The sequence below is a fragment of the Panthera pardus genome, unplaced genomic scaffold (genome assembly GCF_024362965.1).
Source record: "Panthera pardus isolate Hobbes unplaced genomic scaffold, ASM2436296v1 HiC_scaffold_16, whole genome shotgun sequence".
Classification (NCBI taxonomy): domain Eukaryota; kingdom Metazoa; phylum Chordata; class Mammalia; order Carnivora; family Felidae; genus Panthera; species Panthera pardus.
In genome coordinates, this window is record NW_026526721.1 from 116512366 (window position 1) to 116535410 (window position 23045).

The 23045-nt window shown below is 38.1% G+C and overlaps 2 protein-coding genes across 3 annotated transcripts in view; both read left to right on the top strand.

Moving 5' to 3' along the window:
- Positions 1 to 11345, top strand: part of LOC109260613 (phospholipid scramblase 1-like) — a 30918-nt gene extending 19573 nt beyond the window's left edge. For both annotated transcript variants that reach the window (XM_019438950.2, XM_053903735.1), the window contains 3 exons: positions 350 to 511; positions 7571 to 7732; positions 10381 to 11345. In XM_019438950.2, the coding sequence (XP_019294495.1) occupies positions 350 to 511; positions 7571 to 7732; positions 10381 to 10419 (363 nt within the window). In that variant the 3' untranslated portion in view covers positions 10420 to 11345. The remainder of the gene's footprint in view (positions 1 to 349; positions 512 to 7570; positions 7733 to 10380) is intronic.
- A 10309-nt stretch (positions 11346 to 21654) lies between these two features.
- LOC109260601 (phospholipid scramblase 1-like) overlaps positions 21655 to 23045 on the top strand; it is a 30760-nt gene continuing 29369 nt past the window's right edge. Inside the window, exon 1 of the mRNA XM_019438934.2 lies at positions 21655 to 21755. The gene's annotated coding sequence lies outside the window, so the exon portion shown is untranslated. The remainder of the gene's footprint in view (positions 21756 to 23045) is intronic.

Consider the following 23045-nt stretch of genomic DNA (forward strand, 5'->3'; position numbering starts at 1 on the left):
TTAAGAAAAGAGTTCCTTAACAATTTGGACATTTTTCATAAATGGGGAGATTAAAAATGTACGAGACCAGTAGAGCAAAGCTTAGGAGTGGAGGCTATACGTGTAGCCTCCTCAAGTTTGTATCTCATCTTTTCCACTTTGTAGTTGGGAATCTTGATACAGGTTCATTAACTTCTCTTCCTCAGTTCCTTTCTCTATACATAGGGATGATAGTACCAACCCTGCAGGGATGTGTTATGAATTAAGTGGTGCTTTAAACAGTGTCTGACACTTAGAAAGTATTCAATAAATGAGTTATTACCAGGCATCATAATTATTATGATTTATATATATTCTTTTGCCTTTGTAGATTGAAGTCCATGCTCCTCCTGGTGTACCTGTAGGTTATGTTACTCAGACCTGGCATCCATGCCTGCCAAGGTTTACAATTCAAAATGAGAGGAGAGAGGATGTACTAAAAATTATTGGTCCATGTGTCGTGTGCAGCTGTTGTGCAGATGTTGATTTTGAGGTAAGAGATGTGATAACATTTATAGGTCTTGCTTTCCTCATATAAGAATAATTTGGGAGGATGTTATAAATACATTAAATTTGTGTATCCTGATATTTCAAGAGGAAGTCAGTGTGCTTATATATTTAACTTTGGTCAGAGAGGTGATTTTTGCTCTGATTATGCATCAGTGTTGACTATACTAAATGGAAAAAAGACAAGCAGAGCTTCTTAGTCAAATAAATAAATGTATGCAAAACATCCAACGTTTGACCATGGTAGTTTCTATATGCAGGCTCCATATGTTATGCATTTAAGATAAAATGTTAACCTTGTGGGGCGCCTGGGTGGCTCAGTTGGTTGGGCATCCAACCTCAGCTCAGGTCATGAGCTCACTGTGTGTGAGTTTGAGCCCCACATCAGGCTCTGGGCTGACAGCTCAGAGCCTGGAGCCTGCTTCGGATTCTGTGTCTCCCTCTCTCTCTGCATCTTCCCTGTTCACACTCTGTCTCTCAAAAATAAATAAACATTAAAAAAAAATGCTAACCTTGTCATCTAGATCTGAGTGCCAAAGCATATGAGTCCTTCCCTAGTCTGAAATACAGGTTTCCAGTGCTCTAGACCCTTCTTCAGAAGTTCTGACATCTTTGAGTTCCTACAAAATGCTCACGATACAGAGAGAGTTTTAAGAAAGATAGTGTAAAACATACTTCCCAATTATGTCTTTCCTTCTCCTTTTATTAAATTAGATCACTATAAACCACATGATAATCTATGTATCTATTACATGGAGGAATTTCGTTACAGCAGTTGTCCAATAGATGTCCTAGCCTTGTAGCCCAAATTAATGTAGTTGCAAATGTTTAAAAATAGGGAGATTTTTGGGGCGCCTGGGTGGTTCAGTCAGTTAAGCGGCCAATTTCGGCTCAGGTCATGATCTTGCGGTCCGTGCGTTCGAGCCCCACGTCAGGCTCTGTGCTGACAGCTCAGAGCCTGGAGCCTGTTTCAGATGCTGTGTCTCCCTCTCTCTGACCCTCCCCTGTTCATGCTCTGTCTCTGATTCAAAAATAAATAAAGGTTAAAAAAATTTTTTTAATAGGGAGATTTTTATAATTTAATCTTGCTCTCGTGATTCTCATGGAAAATCAAAATATGTTAAGCTACACCAATATTTTTCCACAAGAGGGGCAAAAATCTAAAACTGAGGAGGGCTGCCCCTTTGTGATAAGATATATGAAATCTGCCACTGTCTCCTGGCTTCTGAAAGTTTGCCACTGTCCAGCTTCATTCTTTTATATTATCTGCCTGGCTTCCCTAGTCATATGATTTTCAATTCCTCTGTTAGACCCTAGTTGTATAAAAGTGAATCCTTCCCTTTACTGACTTCAGAATAGAATGAGAGAGACTGGCAGTTTTGAGGAAACACATGTGATACAGTAGAGACTTTATGAAGACTCTTACAAAAACATATACATAGTGTAAGGGGGATATATACCATGCATGTGTAAAGACTTTATAGGTTTTTGTATAACAATAGTTCTCTATGTAGGGGTTATCATTCCTATGAATGAGCCAGAGGACTGAGAGGTAATTTTTCTTTCAGGGAATATTACAGAATTTTTGCTGACATATTTGTAGAAAGTAAGTGAAAATACTGGTGCAACAAATCAAGCTGGACTGTGAAACTTTTATATTTAATGCTAAGGAATTTAGAAACTAACCAGCAGCCCTTCTCAGTGGATGCCTTAAACCATCTGTTACATGTAATAAATTAACTACTCTCCTGTGCATCTAGGGTGGCATTAACTATGTAACATCTTTGAGGGGATTGAGAAAATAGTCCCTTGAATCATTTTCTATAAGCTAGGTAATGGAAAGTTTGAAAGCAGGAATTATCAGTATGAGGAGCCACTATGGAACATGGACTCCATCATAGTGTTAATGTCATGGATACTTAGAGTAGGAAAGAGGTAATGGCCTGAACACAGCAGGAGCAGGAGCTATGCTAAAGGAAGAAATAATTCAGAGACATTTCACAAGTGTACCAAGGGGAAACTGATTCATGGATTTGATGCCAATTGAGCATGAAAGAAAATTTGGAGAGGATTCTGATGTAATATTATTCCAATAACTGAGAAGAAGGAGATTATTTTTAAAAAGGACAGGAGAATCTGAAAACAAACCAAATAGAAATTCCATAAATAAGAACACTCATGGATGAAACCTCATTGGGAAGGTTGAGCTGAAAATTAGATACAGGTGAAGAGGGAATTAATGAACTGGACAATCTATAGGAGGAAAATAAATAGGAGAGGTGAAAAGATAAAAATTTGAAGGGATGGGGAGACTGGGTGGCTCAGTTGGTTAAGCATTCAACTTTGGCTCAGGTCATGATCTCATGGTTAGTGGGTTAGTGAGTTCGAACCCCACATCAGGCTCTCTCCCTCTCTCCTCTCTGCTCTGATTCTCTGCCTCCCTCTCTCTCTCTCTGCCCCTTGCCCCTCTCAAAAATAAATTAAAACAAAAAAATTTTTGAAGGGACCAAAAAAAATTGAACGTATGTGAAAGCTAGAATAAACTACTCTTGCATATGCCAAAGAGGAGTCACAGAAAAAGAATACAGAAAATGTACTGAGATGATATCCAAAGAGATAAATGGATACGAATTCTGTAGACTAGATGCCATGGATTTTCAGAATCAAAAAGTGCAAGGAGTTATGGGTAAGAAAAAGAAATGACACCCAGAGACAACTTAGATAAAATGTAAACTTAGACTAAAAAGGAAATCTAAAATCAGCAAGTGGGAGGGGGGGAAGGTTATCTCAAATATGTAATTCCCTGACAATTAGGGATTATGAACATTTTACTTGCTATTTGTGTTTGTTCTCTTTGAATTGTCTATTCATATCCATTGCCTGTATTTTTACTGGGTTGTTTACTTTTTTCTTATCAATTAATAAATGTAATTTGTGTGTTGAAGACATTGATCCTGCATCTGTCCTCTGATCTTAGTTTCCACAAATCAACCCTTTCTTTGTGGAACTTATTATATACATTTATTTATTTTATGTCACATATAGTCACATATATCTATTTTAGTATCTTCTGATTCTCCTGTCTTGATTATGAAGTTACCCCCAACTTTCTATTTTATTTATCCCTCTTTTAAATCTTTTTATACTTAAATCTTTAACTCATAAAGAGTTAATTGTATTTATACAAGATTGAACATTTTTTTCTTTCAGGTGACTAGAGAACTATGTCACCATGATTTATTAAGTAAAGTATTCATTCCTTACTGAATTGAAATACATTACATTAAATTCCCACAAGTAATGGGATGTATTTTAGATTTGTCTCTGTTTCATTGATCTTAATATCTGTTCCTTCAAGTGCCTTATGATTCAATTATGGTAACTTAATGCTGCATTATATATCTAGTCCTAGCCAAACAGCCACTTGTTATTCTTCTTTATCATAGGTTTTTGCTATTATCAGATTTTTCCTTTCCTATGAATAGTAAGGCAATTTTTCAGAAGATAGAATCCTACTATTATATTAAATTTGTATTCAGGTTTTTTTAATTAGCATATTTGATGCTAAACCTCTCTCATCCCAGAAGTGTTAGGTCTTTTTATTCATTCATATCTAATTTTATATTCTTCATAAGATCATATGGGTTTCTTTATATAGAACTTTACCCTTTTTTTAAAAATTTTTTTAATGTTTATTTTTGAGAGAGAGACATTGTGAGCAGGGGAGGGACAGAGAGAGAGGGAAACATAGAATCCGAAGCAGGCTCCAGGCTGTGAGTTGTCAGCACAGAGCCCAAGGTGATCATGACCTGAGCTGAAGTCTGATGCTTAACCGACTGAGCCACCCAGGTGCCCAAACTTCTGTCTTTTTTTTATGTTAACATTTTCCTAAGTAATTTATAGGCATTATCACTACTAAGCAGGAATGTATATGTTAGGTTCTTGTTGTTAATATTAAAAAAGACTACTTTTTTTGTTTACCTTTTATCCAGTCTTCTGATTGGATTCTCATATTTAACTTCAAGAAACATTTTTGCTCAGGTGCCTGGGTGGCTCAGTCAGTCAAGTCACCATCTTGTGGTTCACAAGTTCGAGTCCCACATCAGGCTCAGAGCCTGGAGCCTGCTTTGGATTCTGTGTCTCCCTCTCTCTCTCTGCCCCTTTCCGCTCATACTCTATCTCTCTCTCAAAAATAAATAAAACACTAAGTTTTTTTTTAATTAAAAAAAAGAAGCATTTTTGCTTATTTACACTTGATTTTTCTAGATACAAAATCAGAGTAAATGAAATCATTTTTGCTCTTCTCATATTTACCAATTAGCTCCTTTTCTTTTCCAATCTACTTCACAGCAAAACTGAATAATAATGCCAATTGTGTGAATACCTGTCAAGCTGATGACTTCAATTGAAATAGCAAATGTTTCATAATTTAGAAAGACATTGGCTACTGTTTTTCATAGTGATTTTCTATTACTATTTACCTAGATCAGGAATCCGCAAACTTTTTAAAATAAGAGATAGAAAACATTTTAGACTTTATGGGCCATATGGTCATTGTGTGCAACTATTCAAATCTGCCATTGTAGCATGAAGATAATCACAGACGATACATGAATACTGTGTATAACTATGTCCTAATACAGCTTTTTACAAAAACAGTGGGCAGGCTAGATTTGTCCCACTGACCATTGTTTGCTCACCCTGACCTAGATTTTTATTAAGAATTGATACTTAACTTTCTAAAAGCAGGGTATCACAATGGTCTTGACTACAGACTCTGAAACAGAGTGTCTGGGTTTGAAAACCTCCCCATGTCTTCTTATCAGTGTGAACTTGGACAAATTCCTTGACCTCTGTCTGCCTCAGTTTTTTCATATGAAAACTGTTTAATAATATATGTATCTTATAAAGATATGAAGAAAAAAATTACCTAATACTTATAAAGCATTTGTATGTTATACATATACTAAATATTCTATAAATGCTTAATTAGCAAGTAAATAAAATACTTTTTCAGTGTCTGATACACTAAGTTTTGAAATCTATGATTTTCTAGTATTATACAATTTATTATAGTATATTCTTTTGATACTTACCTGAGGTCTATGTGCTACTGTTCAATTTGAATTTTTTGCATTTATATTTATATTATAAGATGAACCTATAGATCTATTTTTAGAATACCTCTATCAAGTTTTGCTTCATAGGTATATAATACTAGTTCGTTATTTTGAGAAGTTGCAGCCATTTCATTATATAGATTTTCCATTTTTAAATATCTAAATTTAGGTAAAAATTATCTGATCCTATTGACTTTTCATTTGTAAATCATTCCCATTTCTGAGCCTTTTCATAAAAAAATTATATGTTCTACTTCTTATGTAAACTTTTAAATTTCTTGCTCTAGGAATATAAAGGAGAAATGTCAATATTAGTTAAGTCCAGTGGCAGGACTGTGATGGTTGCTATTTTATCTTTTGTATATTTCATTTAAAAAACACTTGAGAAATTAAATTTAACAATACATGTAAGGTTTCATTACTAGCTTCAAATGCTGATGACAGTTAGTAGTGTATACAACAGGTAGGCAAGAGGGATTTCTGTTAGTCTGTTGAGCTACAATAGTGTTGCATGACAAATAACCCCTAAAGCTCTGTGGCTTAAAACAGTGGTATGTATTTTCATGCTTATGGACCTGCAAGGCAACTTTGTCTTAGGGACTCCATCCAACCCTGCTAGTTGGCTCTGATTTGGGCTGGAAATTGGCCTCAGGTCTATACCAGATATATTCATTCTGCAGCTGTAGCAAATGCAGCTACCTGGATCATGCATTTCTAGTGGCTGATCACTGGGGAGCAAGAGCCAAGCCAAACCATTTAGCCACGTTGAAGCCCTCTTCTCTTGTCACATCTGCTAACATTCCATTGGTTAAGCAAGTCACATGGCCAAGCCTAACTATCAGTGTGCAGGGATATATACTGGGCCTACAGTTGTCGGGGGGAGGGTAGTGCATGAATATTTGCTGAGCGGTAATCACAGTTTATCACAGTTTATCACAGTTATCATATTAGATGTTTGTTTCAAATCTTAAAGAACCCATCTACCCACACCAAAATAAAATGAGTCAACTGTTTTTAGTTTCCCCACATTTGTTTTCCTGTTCTCAACCTGAACTAGAGCTTCAGTGGGTGTTGCTAGCACTTGTGGTTCCTTGTGCATATTTGAAAAGGACATTTCCCCCTCTGGTTTCACAGAACTCTCCATGTACATGCCATGGTGAGTGTGGGCTCCGTTCATCCGCCCACATGCCAACTTGGTGAGGTCCATTTATCCAGCTACAGTCTGTTCAACTCTTTACAATGGCCCTGGGCTTTCCTCAGGCAGAATTGTAAAATTAGAACAACTTTACTTCAGAGCTCTTTTTATCTTGTATCCTTCTTGTTGTTCACTGTCCATCCACCCCACTGTCCAGTCTTAACCTATCCCTTGACCCGGGGCATCCCATCAAGTTACTTATTGGTTACTTAACTTTTCCTTTACTCAAAACTGCCAGTCCTCTTTTCCAGGATCTATGCATTTCACATTTTCCTGCTGATGGTGGCGATGAACCCTCCCTCACATTTAAATGCTCAGCCTATGTAAACTCTCTGTGCTTCTCTTACAACAAAAGTAACATGGGGGATTAGTTTAGTACCTTCCTGATGGCTTCTAGAAATTTCATCTAAGAAACATTTTATATCTGTGTCTTTTCCTGCCTAAATTTTGTTTTAGATCAATTCATTTATTGCTACCTATCATAATGTAGAATAGGAAATGTTAAATATTTAAGCAGAACTACTTTCATGTAAGTTCTCTACAGCAAAGGTGTTTTTCATGCATGTAAAAGTAGATTCAGGAATCCATATATATGTAATGAGTGATACAATGTTCATAGTTAAGTATGGTACATAATTTTAATAGAGTATTTCATCTTATTTCAACTTTTACGGTAGTTTGTTTTCATTTTTCTAGAATTTTTTAAGAATCTTTTTTTTTCCCATTTTAGATTAAATCTCTTGATGAAGAAACTATAGTTGGCAAGATTTCCAAGCAGTGGACTGGTTTTGTGAGAGAGGCATTTACAGATGCTGATAACTTTGGTATCCAGTTCCCTTTAGACCTTGATGTGAAAATGAAAGCTGTAATGCTTGGTGCATGTTTCCTCATTGTGAGTCTATCCGTAATAATCTTGGGTTTAGGTGGTTTCTCTAGTACCATTCTGAAATGGTTTGGTAAACTGTACATTTTTAAATGACCTTGTTAAGTTTATAGGCTTTATTCAAAGAGGCACCATTTAATTCAAGCCCTTAAATTTCATTTTCTCCTGGTACTCTGGGTTCACAGGTAACTAGTTTCTCTAGAGAGTCTATGCAATTTCATATGATAACAAACGGACCTCATGTGATAAGGAAGGGCCTCGGTCTTTGGAATTTTATTTAAAAGTTGAAATCAGTGCATTGGAAAAGAAACTTGGCTTGAATCTGGGCTTACATGGAATAGACTCAGGAAAACAAGATTTCCTCCGGATTGATTAAATCATCTACTACAGGAGTGTAAACTGCAAGAAGTAAATAACTAGTCAAGCCATTAGATGGAACTGCCATTTGAGAGGAATTATGTGTGGCAGAGCAGTGATTCCAAACTTACTTTCACATCAAATCAGCTAGGAAACTTAAAAAAAAGACAAAAAAAAAAAAAAAAACAGACAAAAAACAAATATCAGGCCATAGCCCAATTTAACTAAACTAGAAACTCAGAATTAGAAGTTTGTACAGCTCCCCAGGTGGCTCCAAGTTCAAGGAGCTCACAATGCAGCCAAGTTCAAGGGCTCACAATGGTCTCCAACCCTAGCTGCATAATAGAAACATAATAGAAACACCTGAATGGCTTCCAAACTCCCTAGGTCAAGACTACATCCAGATAGTAAATCAAAATCTCGGCAAGTGGGATCAGGCCTGCAATCTGTTTAGAACTGACAGGTGATTCCAATATGCAAGGAAGCTTTAGAGCCACTAGATGAGTATCTTAAACACTGACATTGGGGGTGCAATCCCCAAAAAGTGGAAAGTGAGAGAATATACAGAAAAAGGATCCAGTTATTTCAACAAACAAATGTTGGGAAAATAAAAAGATAAAAATAACATCATAAGAGAGAGACTTAAGAGGCATCAACTCAATGTAATTTATAGCTCATATTTAGATACTGATTTGAACAAACCATTTGAAAAAACCATTTGAGAAAACATTTAGAGGGACTTAAGAGAAATCTGAACATTGGCTATTTGATGATATTTTAATGGATTATTGTTTTTTTCAAGATATCCTAATGATATTGGGCTTATATAAAAACAAGAGTCCAAATTTTTATGGGTTCACACTGAAGTGTGTTTCAGTATAAAATGGTATGATATCAAAGATTTACTTTTAAATAAAGAGAGTGAGGGCAGGGGGATCTAGGGGATGGAGTAATTAATGAACCAAGATAGGTTATGTTAACTAATTACTGAAGCTGGATGAGTGGCCTTTGGGATTTTATTTTGCTATTCTATCTCATTGGGGATAGACTCAATATTTTCTGTATAAATTAAAAATAGAACCACAGTTCTGTTTAAAAATTGTGTTTTCACTGTTTATTTCACATGAAAAGTAAAATCAAAACTTAACCATAGGGAACCATTTGACCAAAGGTAAATATACCATCACTAAAGATCTGGTGTGCGAAGGGAAGAGAGGTTAGTCCAGGGTGTTTGGATAGGTGAAAAATGGGATTGGGATTTGTGGTGGGGTTATCAGAAAATGACTATGGGGTAGATTGGGCCTCTTCTAAAGGACTTCTAAATATTGGACAACTTCTTGTTGGGAAGATACTGACAATTATTTGGTTGGTTTTAAACTAGGTATAAATAAAAGCGTTATTTTATTAGGAAGATAAATCCTGGTGCCTAGATGAGAAGTGAATTGACGAGAGGTAAAATTGCAATAGTGCAATTGCAAGTGAATGGTGATAAGAATTCAATTTTTTCTTTGTGAACAGATAAGGGAAAATGATAGACATAAGAGAAAATCCATAGGACTTGATGCAAATCATAGGGAAGTGGGTCTGGTTAGACACTGATGTAGTAAGATAGTTGGGAGAAACCGTGGTGGACCAGTTTGCGGGAGAAATCATAAAACTGGGCCCAAAAACTCTAAGGTGCCTGCTACCTCTAAGATGGCTGTCATTCTAAAAAAAATCTGAAATGTGTACAGTGTATTCTGCTTTCAAGAAAAGTTGTATTACTAGAGAAGGAGAAAGGAAGAAAGATTGAAAGAGGAATATTCTAAGTGGCATGTGAAAAAGTGAAATTTAAAGAAATTACCAGAGGATTAATTAAATGAATGCAGAGCAAGGTGCCTGGGTGGTTTAGTCGGTTGAGCATCCTACCTTGGCTCAGGTCATGATCTCACGGTTCGTGGGTTTGAGCCCTGCATCAGGTTCTGTGCTGGCAGCTCAGAGCCTGGAGCCTATTTCAGATTCTGTGTCTCTAGCTCTCTCTGCCCCTCCCCCACTTGCACTCTGTCTCGCTGTGTCTCAAAAATAAACATTAAAAAAATTTTTTTTAAATGTAAATGCATGCAGGTAATCAATAAGTGAATAGAATTACAGGATTTAATTGCTGTTAAAATGGAAGGCTAAAGCTATCAACTTTTCCCAGATCTACTTATTTGGTCAATTTTTCTCTTAAGCAGATATGTTATGTTTCACCAGACCCCTTACCATTTATGATCTGTGCTTTGTTGCTGAAAATTCATTTCTGTATTTTTGTTTTTATCTAGGATTTCATGTTTTTTGAAAGGAGTGGAAACACAGAATAAAAAGAAGGAGTGTGGTAGGGGATCAACGAAAGCCTCAGGAAGTGTGAAGTCTGCCTACTTACTGGGACTTTGTCAAGGAAAAACTAATTGGTTTTCTCTTCTTTATTGAAATGACTTCCAGCATTTGTGAATTCTACTGTGATGCCTGGTATATGCGATGACTTTTCAAATTATAGAGTTTATTTTCTATATCACTTACCTATAAATGTTTTTATGCATTTTGTTTTGTTTTATACATTTTCTTTTTCCTTGTGTATTTTAGAGAAAGGACATGTTAATTTTTTACATTTAATCACGAAACTTCCTGTGGCAAATTGTTCTGAACTACAATCTGTTTTATTTTCAAATTTTACACCAAATTAAGTCCTTATTAATTTTAAAATATAAATGTGCATTTTATTAAATATGGTTCCAATTTATTTCACACATAACAATTATGTTATTTTCCAAATAATGTATGTTCAAACAAGTTAAAAATGAATATAATTTGTTTCCTTTACAGTTATGTTAAACTAACACTTAATATTCATATTACCAAAGAAAAATAAAACGTGTATTTGTCTTTTGTTCAGCAAGTCACAGTATATTAAACTTCTTTTGTAAGCTAATCTGCTACTATAAAAAAATTTTCATTATTGATAAGAAAATAAATTACTGATTTTTTTATGATTTTCTGAAAAAGACATGTCCTAAAGAAGGACACATTTAAAAATTCATTATAGAACTGGAGGACTGTTATAATTTTTGAAGTAATTATTTACACGTGGAATGCTTAGCTCCTGTATTCATTCTGTCTTTCACAGAGCATGATAGTTAGGAGAGCACTCAGGTATTAGAACGTATATATTCCATCTGAGTAGAAACTGCAGTAACTGTCTGTTATTTACATGAACAATCAAACAACTGAATTAAAAATTATTGATATATTTCTTTGCATATTTGATTTTTGTTTTTAAACAAACTGTGAACAATCAATTTCGATGGTATTCTGAACCTTACACATTTACCACCTCTACCCTTACAAATTCTCCTTTAAAAGGAGCAAAAGCATAAATTCATACCAGGGCTATAAACTAAGATTTCTACCTGTCCGAAACAAAGAAATTTTCATACTGTGTTTTGTAAGAAAGCCTGGATTGAGTGAGAGGAGATGTCCAGCCCACAATTTAGCTGCTGCAAAGGAAAAGTGTGTTTAGGAAAATAAGGACTTGGGGAAGGATTCCTGTTCATCTTCAGTAGAACCCTAACAACACCACTATCCATTATAGTCCAAATAATTCCCCCATGTCGGATCCCAACAATGAGAGGTAACCGAAACGCTCACGTTCAGTTTAGAATTGGTACACACAGCATCCCAGGTAAAAAGAGGGGATTTGCCTCGCTGTTTCCTAGTGGCATTATTTGTGCCAGGTCCAGAAGGGGAGGGCTTTCCAAGCTAGCTATCAAGCACCACAGGCATTCCCAGAGAGCTCAGGACTGGCTAGAAATCTCAGAGCTGTTGTGTCTGGGTGTGTTTACGGGAGGGGAGTTGATGGGTGATAGGGTGCTGGGGAGGAGGGCTGACAGCAACTTTTGGTCAAAAGATAACGAACAAGTAGAGATACCTAATGATTCCAGTTAGAAGCAGAATAAGGGATGTCCTCCTCATAATTCAAGTTCATTAGTGTGTTTATCTTGACTCCCTTTAATTATTATTCTACGACAATGAAAACAAAAATCACCATTTAATCCAGTAGCTAGAGTAAGAAGGCATTTTTTAACTATGATTCAAGGCTCCCCAAGAACTTTTCTGCTCCAAAAAAGAAAAGAAAGGAATGGAAGAGAGAAAGAAGGAAGGAAAGTTAGTTTTTGCAGAAGCCAACTTAAAAAAAATGTAGAAGAAATAATGGAATTAGAAAATCACCATTTGCCAGTTCTCATCATAAGAATTCGATTCCCGTAAGAAAACATGAACGGCTGCTAAAATCAGTGGTAAAAACTTGTGGTATTCCTATGCTGCTGTATTATACTGTATTACACTGTCTCAAAGTAACTCCCTGTGAGATACTAATTTTAAAAAAGATAGTAATTTATACTGGGGTACCTGGGTGGCTCAGTCGGTCGAGGGTCAGATTCTTGATTTTGGCTCGGGTCATGATCCCAAGGTGGTAGGACCAAGCTCCACTTTGAGCTCCATTCAGTGTGGAGCCGACTTGGGATTCTCTCCCTCTCTCTCTGCCCCTCTCCTCTGCTCATGCTCTGTGTCTCTCTTTCTCTCTCAAAAATTAAAAAAAAAAAAAAGACAGTAACTGTACAGTTACTGTAGGATACAGTTCAGCTAAGCTTTCTGACATAATACAACAAATATCCCCTTCCCTCTAGTTTCTATTGTTTGTTTTCATTTGAACCCTCCCCTTTGCTGCCTTTAAATCCATATTTCTACCATCAGTCTGTTCATGATTATGGAGATGTTCTCTAAAATGGTACATACTTTCTCTACCATGTTCCTCACTTCCTTCTGAGTACTGACAGTGGAGTCCCTAATATCCAAATTTCTGGGAACAATCTACTTAAGGCAATTTTGGCTGTTTCTCACACTCCTCAAAATTCTTCCAGCTTCTACCCATTTCCAAATCCTAAAACTACTTCTACATTTTTAGGTATTTGTGGCAGTAGCACCCCACTTCCAGATCCCAAACCGATATTAGTCTACTATTGCTGCTATAACGAACCACTGAAAAAAAACCTCAAGGGCTTTAAACAATACAAATTTGCTATCTTATAGTTCTGGAGGTCAAAAGTCTGAAATGAGTCTTAGTAGGCATCAATTGAATGTTTGTGTTTCCACAAAAATCATGTTGAAACCCTAACACCAATATAACTTAATTATTCTAAGGAAGTAATTAAGGTTAAATAAGCATAAAGGATGCTGATCTGATTGGATTAGTGTCTTCTCGTGCACACGCACCAAGGGAAGGCCTTGTGAGGACATACACAAAAGGGGACATCTACAAGTCGGAAAGAGAGCTCCCAACTGAAACCAATCATGTTGGCACCTTGATCTTGAACTTCCAGTCTTGAGGACTATGAGCAAATATATTTCTGTGTTTAAGACTTCTAGTCTGTGGTATTTTGTTATAGTACCCTAAACAGACTCATATACCAGATCAAAATCAAGACTGATACTGAAAGAGCTTCCTTCTTTCTGGAGGCACTAGAGTAGAATCCTCCTTGCCTTTTCCATCTTCACAGGCTACCGAGATTCCTTGACTCAGAATTTCTTTCCATCTAAAACCAGCAAATGCTTCCATTACAATATTTCTATCTCTGACTCCAATTCTGCTTTGCTCTCCCAAATTTAAAGGACCCTGGGGATTACACTGTACCATCCTGGATAATCAGGGATAATGTCCCTATTTTAAGGTTACTTGATTAGCAACTTTAATTCTATCTGCAACTTAATTCACCCTTGCTGTGTAACATAACATTGGGTTTAAAATATGGACATTTCTGTGGGGCCATTATTCTTCCCATTTTGTGTGTGTGTGTGTGTGTGTGTGTGTGTGTGTGTGGAACATAGAATATTACTTTTCATGTGTCTTAAGAGCATATAAATGGCATGCTATATATACCTTCTGCAACTGAAATTATTTTTCATTACTATTTTCTTTCATACCTTGCCAATGTTGATATTTGTAGCTCTGGTTTATGCATTCTTTTGGTTATATAGAGTAACTCTATTGTATGAATATAATACCATGTATTTACCTATTCTGTTCTGGACGGGCATTTTGGTTGTTGTTAACTATGATAGCTGACATTATGTTAACTTGGCTAGGCCTAGGTACTCAGCTATTTGATCAAACATTATTCTACATGATTCTGTGATGGTATTTTTTAGGTGAGATTAACATTTAAATCGATAGACTTTGACTAAAGCCAATTACCCTTCATAATATTGGTGGGTCACATCCAATCAGTTGAAGGCCTTAATTAAAAATGATCAACGCTCTCTCAAAGAAAAGAGAATTATGACAACATAGCACTTTCAGACTCAGACTGCAGTATCATATCTTCCTGGGTCTCCGCTCTGTCAGACTACCCTACAGATTTTGGACTTGTCAGCTTCTGTGATCATGTGAACCAAGTTCCTTAAAATCCCTTTTTTTCCCCCACTCTCTCATCCTCCCCTTCCACCCTTCCTCTCCCTTATTCTGTTTCTCTGGAGAATCCTAATACACTAACTTTCCTCTACAATCAATCTTCCAGAATATTTATGTATGTGCATATTTCCTTGTATACATATGGAAGAGGTTCTCTGGGGCTATTCCTAATAATAGTAATTAGTTGTTCTAAAAGTATGAGTGTTGGGGCGCCTGGGTGGCTCAGTCAGTTGAGTGTCCATCTTCAGCTCAGGTCATGATCTCACAGCTTGTGGGTTGGAGCCCCGCATTGGGCTCTGCTGACAGCTCAGAGCCTGGAGCCTGTTTCGGATTCTGTGTCTCCCTCTCTCTCTGCCCCTAACCCACTCACATCCTGTCTCTGTCTCAAAAATAAATAAACATTAAAAGTACGAACGTTTTCATTATCATGAGATATTGTAACATTGCTCTCCAGTCAGTCATACCAATTTACTGTTCTATCAGTATTGTATGAGCAGTGCTATTGCATTACATACCCACCACATCTTGATATTGTCGGTTTTTCTCAACTGATTTTTTTTTATTTAAAAAAATTTTTTTTAATGTTTATTTATTTTTGAGACAGAGAGAGACACAGCAAGAGCAGTGAAGGGGCAGAGAGAGAGGGAGACACAGAATGTGAAGCAGGCTCCAGGCTCTGAGCTGTCAGCACAGAGCCCGACACGGGGCTCAAACTCACGAACTATGAGATCGTGACCTGACTCGAAGTCGGACGCTTAACTGACTGAGCCACCCAGGCACCCCTCAACTGATATTTTTAATAAGGAATCTCATCGTTTTAATTTGCATTTATGAGATTTCTAGTGAGGTTGAACATACTTTAAAAAAAATTTTTTTTACATTTATTTATTTTTGAGAGACAGAGCACAAGTGGGGGAGGGGCAGAGAGAGAAGGAGACACAGAATCCAAAGCAGGCTCCACGCTCCAAGCTGTTTGCACAGAGCCCAACGCAGTGCTCGAACTCACAAACTGTGAGTTCATGACCTGAGCTGAAGTCCGACGTTTAACCGACTGAGCCACCCAGGTGCCCCAAACGGATTTTCATTTGTTTGTTGAATGTTCATATTTTCTGTAATATTAATTATCTTTTTACATACTTGAGCCTTTTGTTTCTATTGGTTTGCTTATCTTTTTTCTTATTGATTTGGAGTTATTTTTCAGTTAACAATCTACTTTTTTTTTAATGTTTATTTAAATTTTTTTTTTTCTTTAACGTTTTATTTATTTTTGAGACAGAGAGAGACAGAGCATGAACGGGGGAGGGGCAGAGAGAGAGGGAGACACAGAATCGGAAGCAGGCTCCAGGCTCTGAGCCATCAGCCCAGAGCCCGACGCGGGGCTCAAACTCACCGACCGGGAGATCGTGACCTGAGCTGAAGTCGGGCGCTTAACCGACTGAGACACCCAGGCGCCCCTTAATGTTTATTTTTGAGAGAGAGAGAGAGAGTGAGCAGGGGAGGGGAAGAGAGAGAGAGGGAGACACAGAATGTGAAGCAGGCTCCAGGCTCTGAACTGTCAGCACAGAGCCCGACACCAGCTCGAACTCATGAACCATGAGATCATGACCTGAGCTGAAGTCAGAAGTTTAACTGAGCCATCCAGGGGCCCCTTCAGTTACCAATCTATTATAAGCTATATGCATTGCAAATATCTTCTCCCAGATTGGGGCTTTTATTTCAGGTTATTTATGATGTCTTTTTGTGTGTGTGCAGAAATTTGAATAGCCATATTTATCAATTCTTTTTCATGGTCTGCATTTTTGAGGTGTTTGCTTTTGTTTTGCAGGTTTGTTTTTCATAGGTCATTAGTCCACTTGGAACTGATTTTTTTTAAGTATAGAGTGAGAGATGTCTAATTATATTTTACATAAATAAGCACTCTAATAGCAATAAATTGTTAACTTTTGGGGCACCTGGGTAGCTCAGTCAGTTGAGCAACTGACTTTGGCTTAAGTCATGACCTCATGATTGATGGTTTCCAGCCCTGCATTGGGCTCTGGGCTGACAGCTGGGAGCCTGGAGCCTGCTTTGGATTCTGTGTCTTCCTCTCTCTCTATCCCTCCCCCGCTCTCTCTCTCTCTCTCTCAACAAGTAAATAATAATTTAAAAAATTAAAAATAAATATATTGTTATCTTTTTCCTGGCTGGTAATGCTTACCTTTACCAGAATCATTTGCATGGATATTTTTTATCTGTTTATTGGCTTCTCCTAGTCTACTAACCCATATATGGGTGAAAAATTGCTCAATATTTTCATATCAAAAATTCCTTTCAAATTTGCTTGACAGTGTATTTTCTCTTGAATATTATTTTTACTTGGTCCCTGCCTTTTAATATGTGTCTTTTAACCATGGACCATACAGCAGGCAATGGGGAAGAGCATGCCACAGCAGGACATTTAATGTCTTGTTAAAATGAATTAGTCTCTAGTATTACCAGGTATCTTTATCTATTTTAGATTTTTTTTATTTGTTTTGTTTTGGAAGCAAACAATTTAAATCACGGTAACAAGAAACATGGATGTCAAAATAAAACTTTAGAAGTTTGTCAAATTTGGGGGGGAGGGGCCAAGACGGCAGAGCAGCATGGAAGTTATCATCTTTCTCTCATCCCTGAAATACAGCTGGATCAGCAGCAAAAAGTGTTGCACACCTAGGGATTTGAGGACTAATACAACAATCTGCATTACTTGAGCCACAGGATGTGGTAGGTATGCGGTGCAGAGAGGTGAACTGGGGGAGAGAGAAGCCGTGGAGGGTAGGGAGCTGTTTTGTAGAGAGAGGACAGAGAAAGGGGGTGGGGGTAGAGTGCAGCACGTTGGGAGAATACAGGAAAAGCACTCCCCTGGAAAGTAGCTAGAGAGAAAGAAAAAGAATGGAAATACACACAAGGGACTGAACAAGAAATGTGTTCTCCAAAACCACTGACAGGAAGAAAGGACAGGGTTTCAATACCATTAGGACTCTATAAACAGGGGACCGCAGAGTCAGAAATTATGGAGCTCAATACCTGGCGGTGCTCTGGTGGGGAGGAAGGGCAAATCCCCAGGAGCAGGCAGTGAGGTCCCAGGGGTCAGGCGGGGGGGGGGGGGGGGGGGGGAGGGGGGGAGCCACATGGGGAGAAGCGGTTCCCCTGCTTGGAGGGCATTTGGTAGAGGCCTATGGGCTCCCCATAGGCAAAGGTCAGGCAGACCCAGGGGCGGGGAACAGCCACGTTTGCTGGTATTGGAGCAAAGATGCCAGAATGCAGTGAAAACTGGCGCCTGCTCTGCGTTATGATTCACCGTAATCTCTAAAATTTGCCTCTGTGCAATCGCAGGAAGTTTTCTGGGGCTGGTCAGCACCCAGCCATTGCTCAGTGAGACCCTTCCCCAGAGGGTTGGAGCAGGTCCAAGCCGCAGGACTCTCAGAAACAAGGAGTTTGCAAACATAGCTCCATCTGAGATAAAATTCAGGAGGGAGTGCCACCTGGCAGGCTGACGCCTTGGGCTGGACAGTGGAGAAGAGGAGAGTGGACAGAAGCCCGAGACAAATGATGGGTGCTTGATTGCAGCTCAATGAGAGCTCAGAGTTCCTGAGTCAGAAACCAGGAAGCTGGGTGACACCATTTTCACCTCTCCTGCACATGCCCACAGATGCGTGCGTGCGACACATCTAACCACCCGGTAAGCTCACCAGTGCCACCTAGTGGAGAATGGAGCCCTTACACCACACCCCACCCAACTGGGCCCTCCAAGCACCCTAGAAGACCACCCCGCAAGTCTCTTCACCTGCTTAGTGTATGGAATATAGAGTGCTTTATAGTTTGAATGCCAGCGGAAACTGGATGTAACTTTATTCGGGTTTCATTATTGTGTTTGGTAGTTCATCTCTTTGGGTTTAGGGGTTTTTTTGCTTTTTTTGCTTTTGTTTAAATTGTTTTGTTTTGTTTTTCGTTGTTTCTTCTTCTTTCTCTTTTTCTCCTTTTCTTTTTCTTGGATACAGAAAGAGAAAATTTTATTTGTATTCTTCTTTTTTGTAATTTCTTAAAACATTATTTTTACTAGATGGGGTGTCAGTTAAGTGTCCGACTTCAGCTCAAGTTATGATCTGGCAGCTCCCAAGTGAGTTTGAACCCCACGTGCATCTCTGTGCTGACAGCTTGGAGCCTGAGCCTGCCTCCAATTCTGTGTTCCCCTCTCTCCCTCCCCTGCTTGTGCTCTGTCTCAATCTCTCTCTCAAAAATAAATATACATTAAAAATAAATTTTAAGTGGCATTCTTTTTGAGAAAGTGTAATTATGAAGTTTTTAAAGCTATCTGATGTTGAAATTTTAATAAATGTTAGTTGCAGAGTAGACAATAACTTAAGGAAGAAGAAGGTCAACTGAAACAATAATAAGCCTGTATTTTATAAATGAGTTTGTTCATTTAAATTTGTTTCACATTAACAGGATCACATGGAAAAAAATTGCTCTGCCAGCTGTTGTAAAAGTAGCAATACGTATTCATATGCGGGGTATTGACTCTCTAGTTTTGCCATACCTGGCATATTTGTGAACAGTATTTATCATGGTTTTTTTTTTTTTTTATGACTATAGGCAAGGAATGGGATTTGAAGTAAGAAAACTGGATGTTCCCAGCAATAGAAACAGATTTAAACTGATAGCTGATTTTATTACATTTTCTTATCCTGCTGAAAAGGTTGATGTATATAATTAAAGCAACCATACCCTTAAGAGAAAGAGTTGACTCTTATCACGCTTTGTTAATTATATAATGTCCAAAGACATAAAATGAACTAGGTCTTCTCTTGTGGTCAAGTTATGGAACAAAGTCTTCTGGAATTTTGCCAAAAGATCAGACAGTGTTCCCAGGTGATAAAACTCAGGTCAAGATTCCAGCTTAAAGTAACAAAGGTCCATGAAACGTAATTTAATGAGTGGCCTATTTTTTTTTCATACCTGATTTTTGGCACTCTTCTGTTTTATTGTATAGGTCACAAATCTCTATGTGTGAAGGGTGGAACTGATCTAATTTTCAGTTAAATCATGCCAGATTTACCTCCATGCCTCTTCAGTTTTATGGGAGTTGATATTTAGAGAATTCATCATACCAATCTATTAACAGAAGTCTCCTGAATAATTGACTTCTGTGAGGAGGAAAGCTGGTAAACGCAAATAAAAAGGGGCAGCCAGACATCCGAGGCCGGCTACTCCCCTTGCATGCTTTTGGGTTCTGCAATCTTGCTTGCCTCTTGCATCAGCCAGCAGCCAGGAACCAGAAGCTCCACGATACTAGTCTGCCCAACCCCCAAGCACATATTATAAAAGATCAGTAAAACCCGAGCCAGATGCTCAGCCTTTGGAGGTCACTCCGCTGGGCCGGCATCGGTGCAAAATAAAATCTTTTCTGATTCCCCAAGTGCTTGTCATTTGTCTCTTCTGGTCGCCGAGTATTTGCTGCAACACGTGTAGCCTTATGGAATTCAGCGTTACTGGTAGATAATTAAATTCAGTCACATGAGGAGATGTAAGACATAGGTAAAACTACAGCAGTTTGCTTCTCAAATCAAAATACGATCAGGATTTGACTTCAGCTCCTGAATTTTCTAGCTGTGTGATTTTGGAAAAAACCTTAATGAAACCTCTCTAAACTTTGACTTCTCTATTTCTATAATTAGGCTAATAATTACTTCTTTTTAAGGTTTTTGTCAGGATTAAATAAGCATGTTTTACCATTACTACTGTTTATTGTTAATGCACCATTGATTCTCAACTCAGAATGATGTTACACTGTAAGCATTTCTTGTGAATTTCAGATGCTGCAGAAAATGCTCTGAGACAATTAAAAAAAGTAATGTTACTCAGTCTTGGTATTGGATATACTAGTGTTTCCCACATTGAGGAAATAAGTGCTCTCCTATACTACAATGTATATTTGTGACATAAGTTTAGGTTTTGATATTTGATTCAAATGATAATTATATATATGTGTATACTTACTGAACAACTTACACACGCCATAGTTTCACTTTCGTATTTTTGTTTCCTCAATTTTACTTGTCTTAAAGTTTTATCTAAAATTGTGAACTCATAATTTTATTAAAAGTTTTTTTTGTTTTTTTTGTTTTTTTTGCTTTTTTTAGCTTTTAATTTTGAGAGAGAGAGAGAGGCAGAGAGTGAGCAGGGGAGGAACAGAGAGAGGGAGACACAGAATCCGAAGCAGGCTCCAGGCTCTGAGCTGTCAGCACAGAGCCCGACACGGGGCTCGAACTCACAAACTGTGAGATCATCACCTGAGCGAAGTCAGAGGCTTAACTGACTGAGCCACCTAGGCACCCGTGAACTCATATTTTTAATTCAGGTTGATTTCTACATACCAACACAGGAATAACTGAATTTCCTTTAGTGTTCAAAAAGCAGTATTTGAGAGTATATGCACACCTGTAGAATTGTATAACTAGATGAAACCCGAAAGTATATTTTATAGGTAAGAAAACTGAGATTCTAATGTTTTTAAGATGGTTAAGATACAGCTCATGGTATGAAGATAGCCCTTTAGCAAGTTTGGTTTTCGAGGTTTCTATATACATGATAATTTTATATAAGTAGGAAACATGGCTTATTGTTTTCAATGACTGAAAAAGAAGGAAATTAAGAGGGCAGCTCTGGATAAAGGGGTTTGTGAAGAGGTAACATGTCTCTTTCAAAACTGGATATACTAGAATTTAAGTCAGACACAATGTCTCTATATTTGTTTTAATCATTTATTTGTTTCAGTTTTTTGCAACCTATGACTCAGGTTACTAGGGCCAACAGGGTATAGTTCTGGGATATTCGTTGGCACCTTCCTGACCCAGAAAATGGAGAGATTTTCAGTGTGCTAATCAGGATGAAGGCTTATTAAGGGGGACTTCTCAACAGCATCCCCTTGCACAAGGTGCAAAAAATAAACCAATATTGGGACTGTGGGGACCAGCCGTGTGGGAGAACCATCAGCTTTATATCCTGGTACACATCTAAGCATTCATAGAACTAATTAGCTTCAAAGTTCTGAATGGAAGGTTTATTTGTTGTGACTGCTCGGGCATCCTATCTCTTCCTCACAACAATTTTGAGAGACTGTGGATGTGGGGGCCACACAGAGGATCAAGCCTCTTCTAATTCACCTTCCAGGTAGCAATTTCACGTGCAGTTTCCAGTTCTCAGTCACCATAAATGACTTCTGCCCTCTTTTTATGTCTATGGTCCTCTTTGTGGCCCAACAGAGATGTTATAACATATTAGGAAACTGTAGTCGTTAGGAAAAGGGATCTATAAATTTGCTGAGGCTTTACTGCTGCTCTTCTGATATAAGGGAAAATATGGTTGCCTTTTTGGAGAGGATGCCTGGGTTCCTGGGCTTAGGACAAATCTCTGAGATCCCACTGAGGTGCTCAGTATCCAAAGAAGGAAGCAGACCTTTATATTTCTATCTAGAGAACAGGAAAATAAACATCAGAGCTCCTGAGTCACAAATCTTTTATTTCTGACTTCTAATTAGCCACATATATAAAATATAACTGATTCTCCATGAGCCACCTCTTTTCTGCCCTGATGCATTCTCTCCATCCATACTACCCACTCCATTCCTTGATCCATCTCAATGACTCTTGCTATTTGTCTTCTGGATACCTGGGTTCTCTTTCTAGCTCCTCTATTTATAAATCTTAATGACAACAAAACTTTTTAAGGCTCATATTTTTTGTCTGTAAAACTGTGATGAGGGAGAATAATATTATTCAGTGACAAAACCAGAGTTTTCTACCACATTCCCCAAAGAAGACTGGTTTTGACAGTCCCCTATATATGAGAGTACCTTTGTGAAGTCCAGGGGTCCAGCAGAGATATTCCAGCATACCTCTGGAGAAAAAAAAAATCAGAGATTAAACACACTAAAGAGGGTAAGAACAATAGCTTCACTTTATCCACATCACCCTTCCCCTTCCCCCAAGGCAGCAGAGCTCATTGCCAAGACACCTTTTTGGTTCATGATCTCTGCATGGAGGGAAGTTGAATATGTGGGCAAGTATCAGTTTCCCCAGATGTGAAGAAGAGACCCACTTCTTTCTCACTCTACCCTGAATACTGAATGGGACGATGAGGACGCAGCTCAGAGAATGCATCTAGGGCTCTGGGAGGGCACCAAAGGACATGGATCCTACCAGCTCTGTCACAGACTCCATCTGTAGACCATCCATAAGCCGCTGGGGATGCCTCCCCTGCAGATCCCCCCACCTGGCTTACAGGCACCCCTAACACTCCGTGTGCCTCACAAATACATATTCCCTCCCCATGGCCATCTCTGTGTTCATACGCCCAACAGATGGCTGGTTCTGCAGGCCCAACTATGCAGAACGGGAAAAAAATTGCACAGACTTGAGCATTCAGCTCTGTCCTAGGGAAAGCAAACAGGAGGCTCTCAGC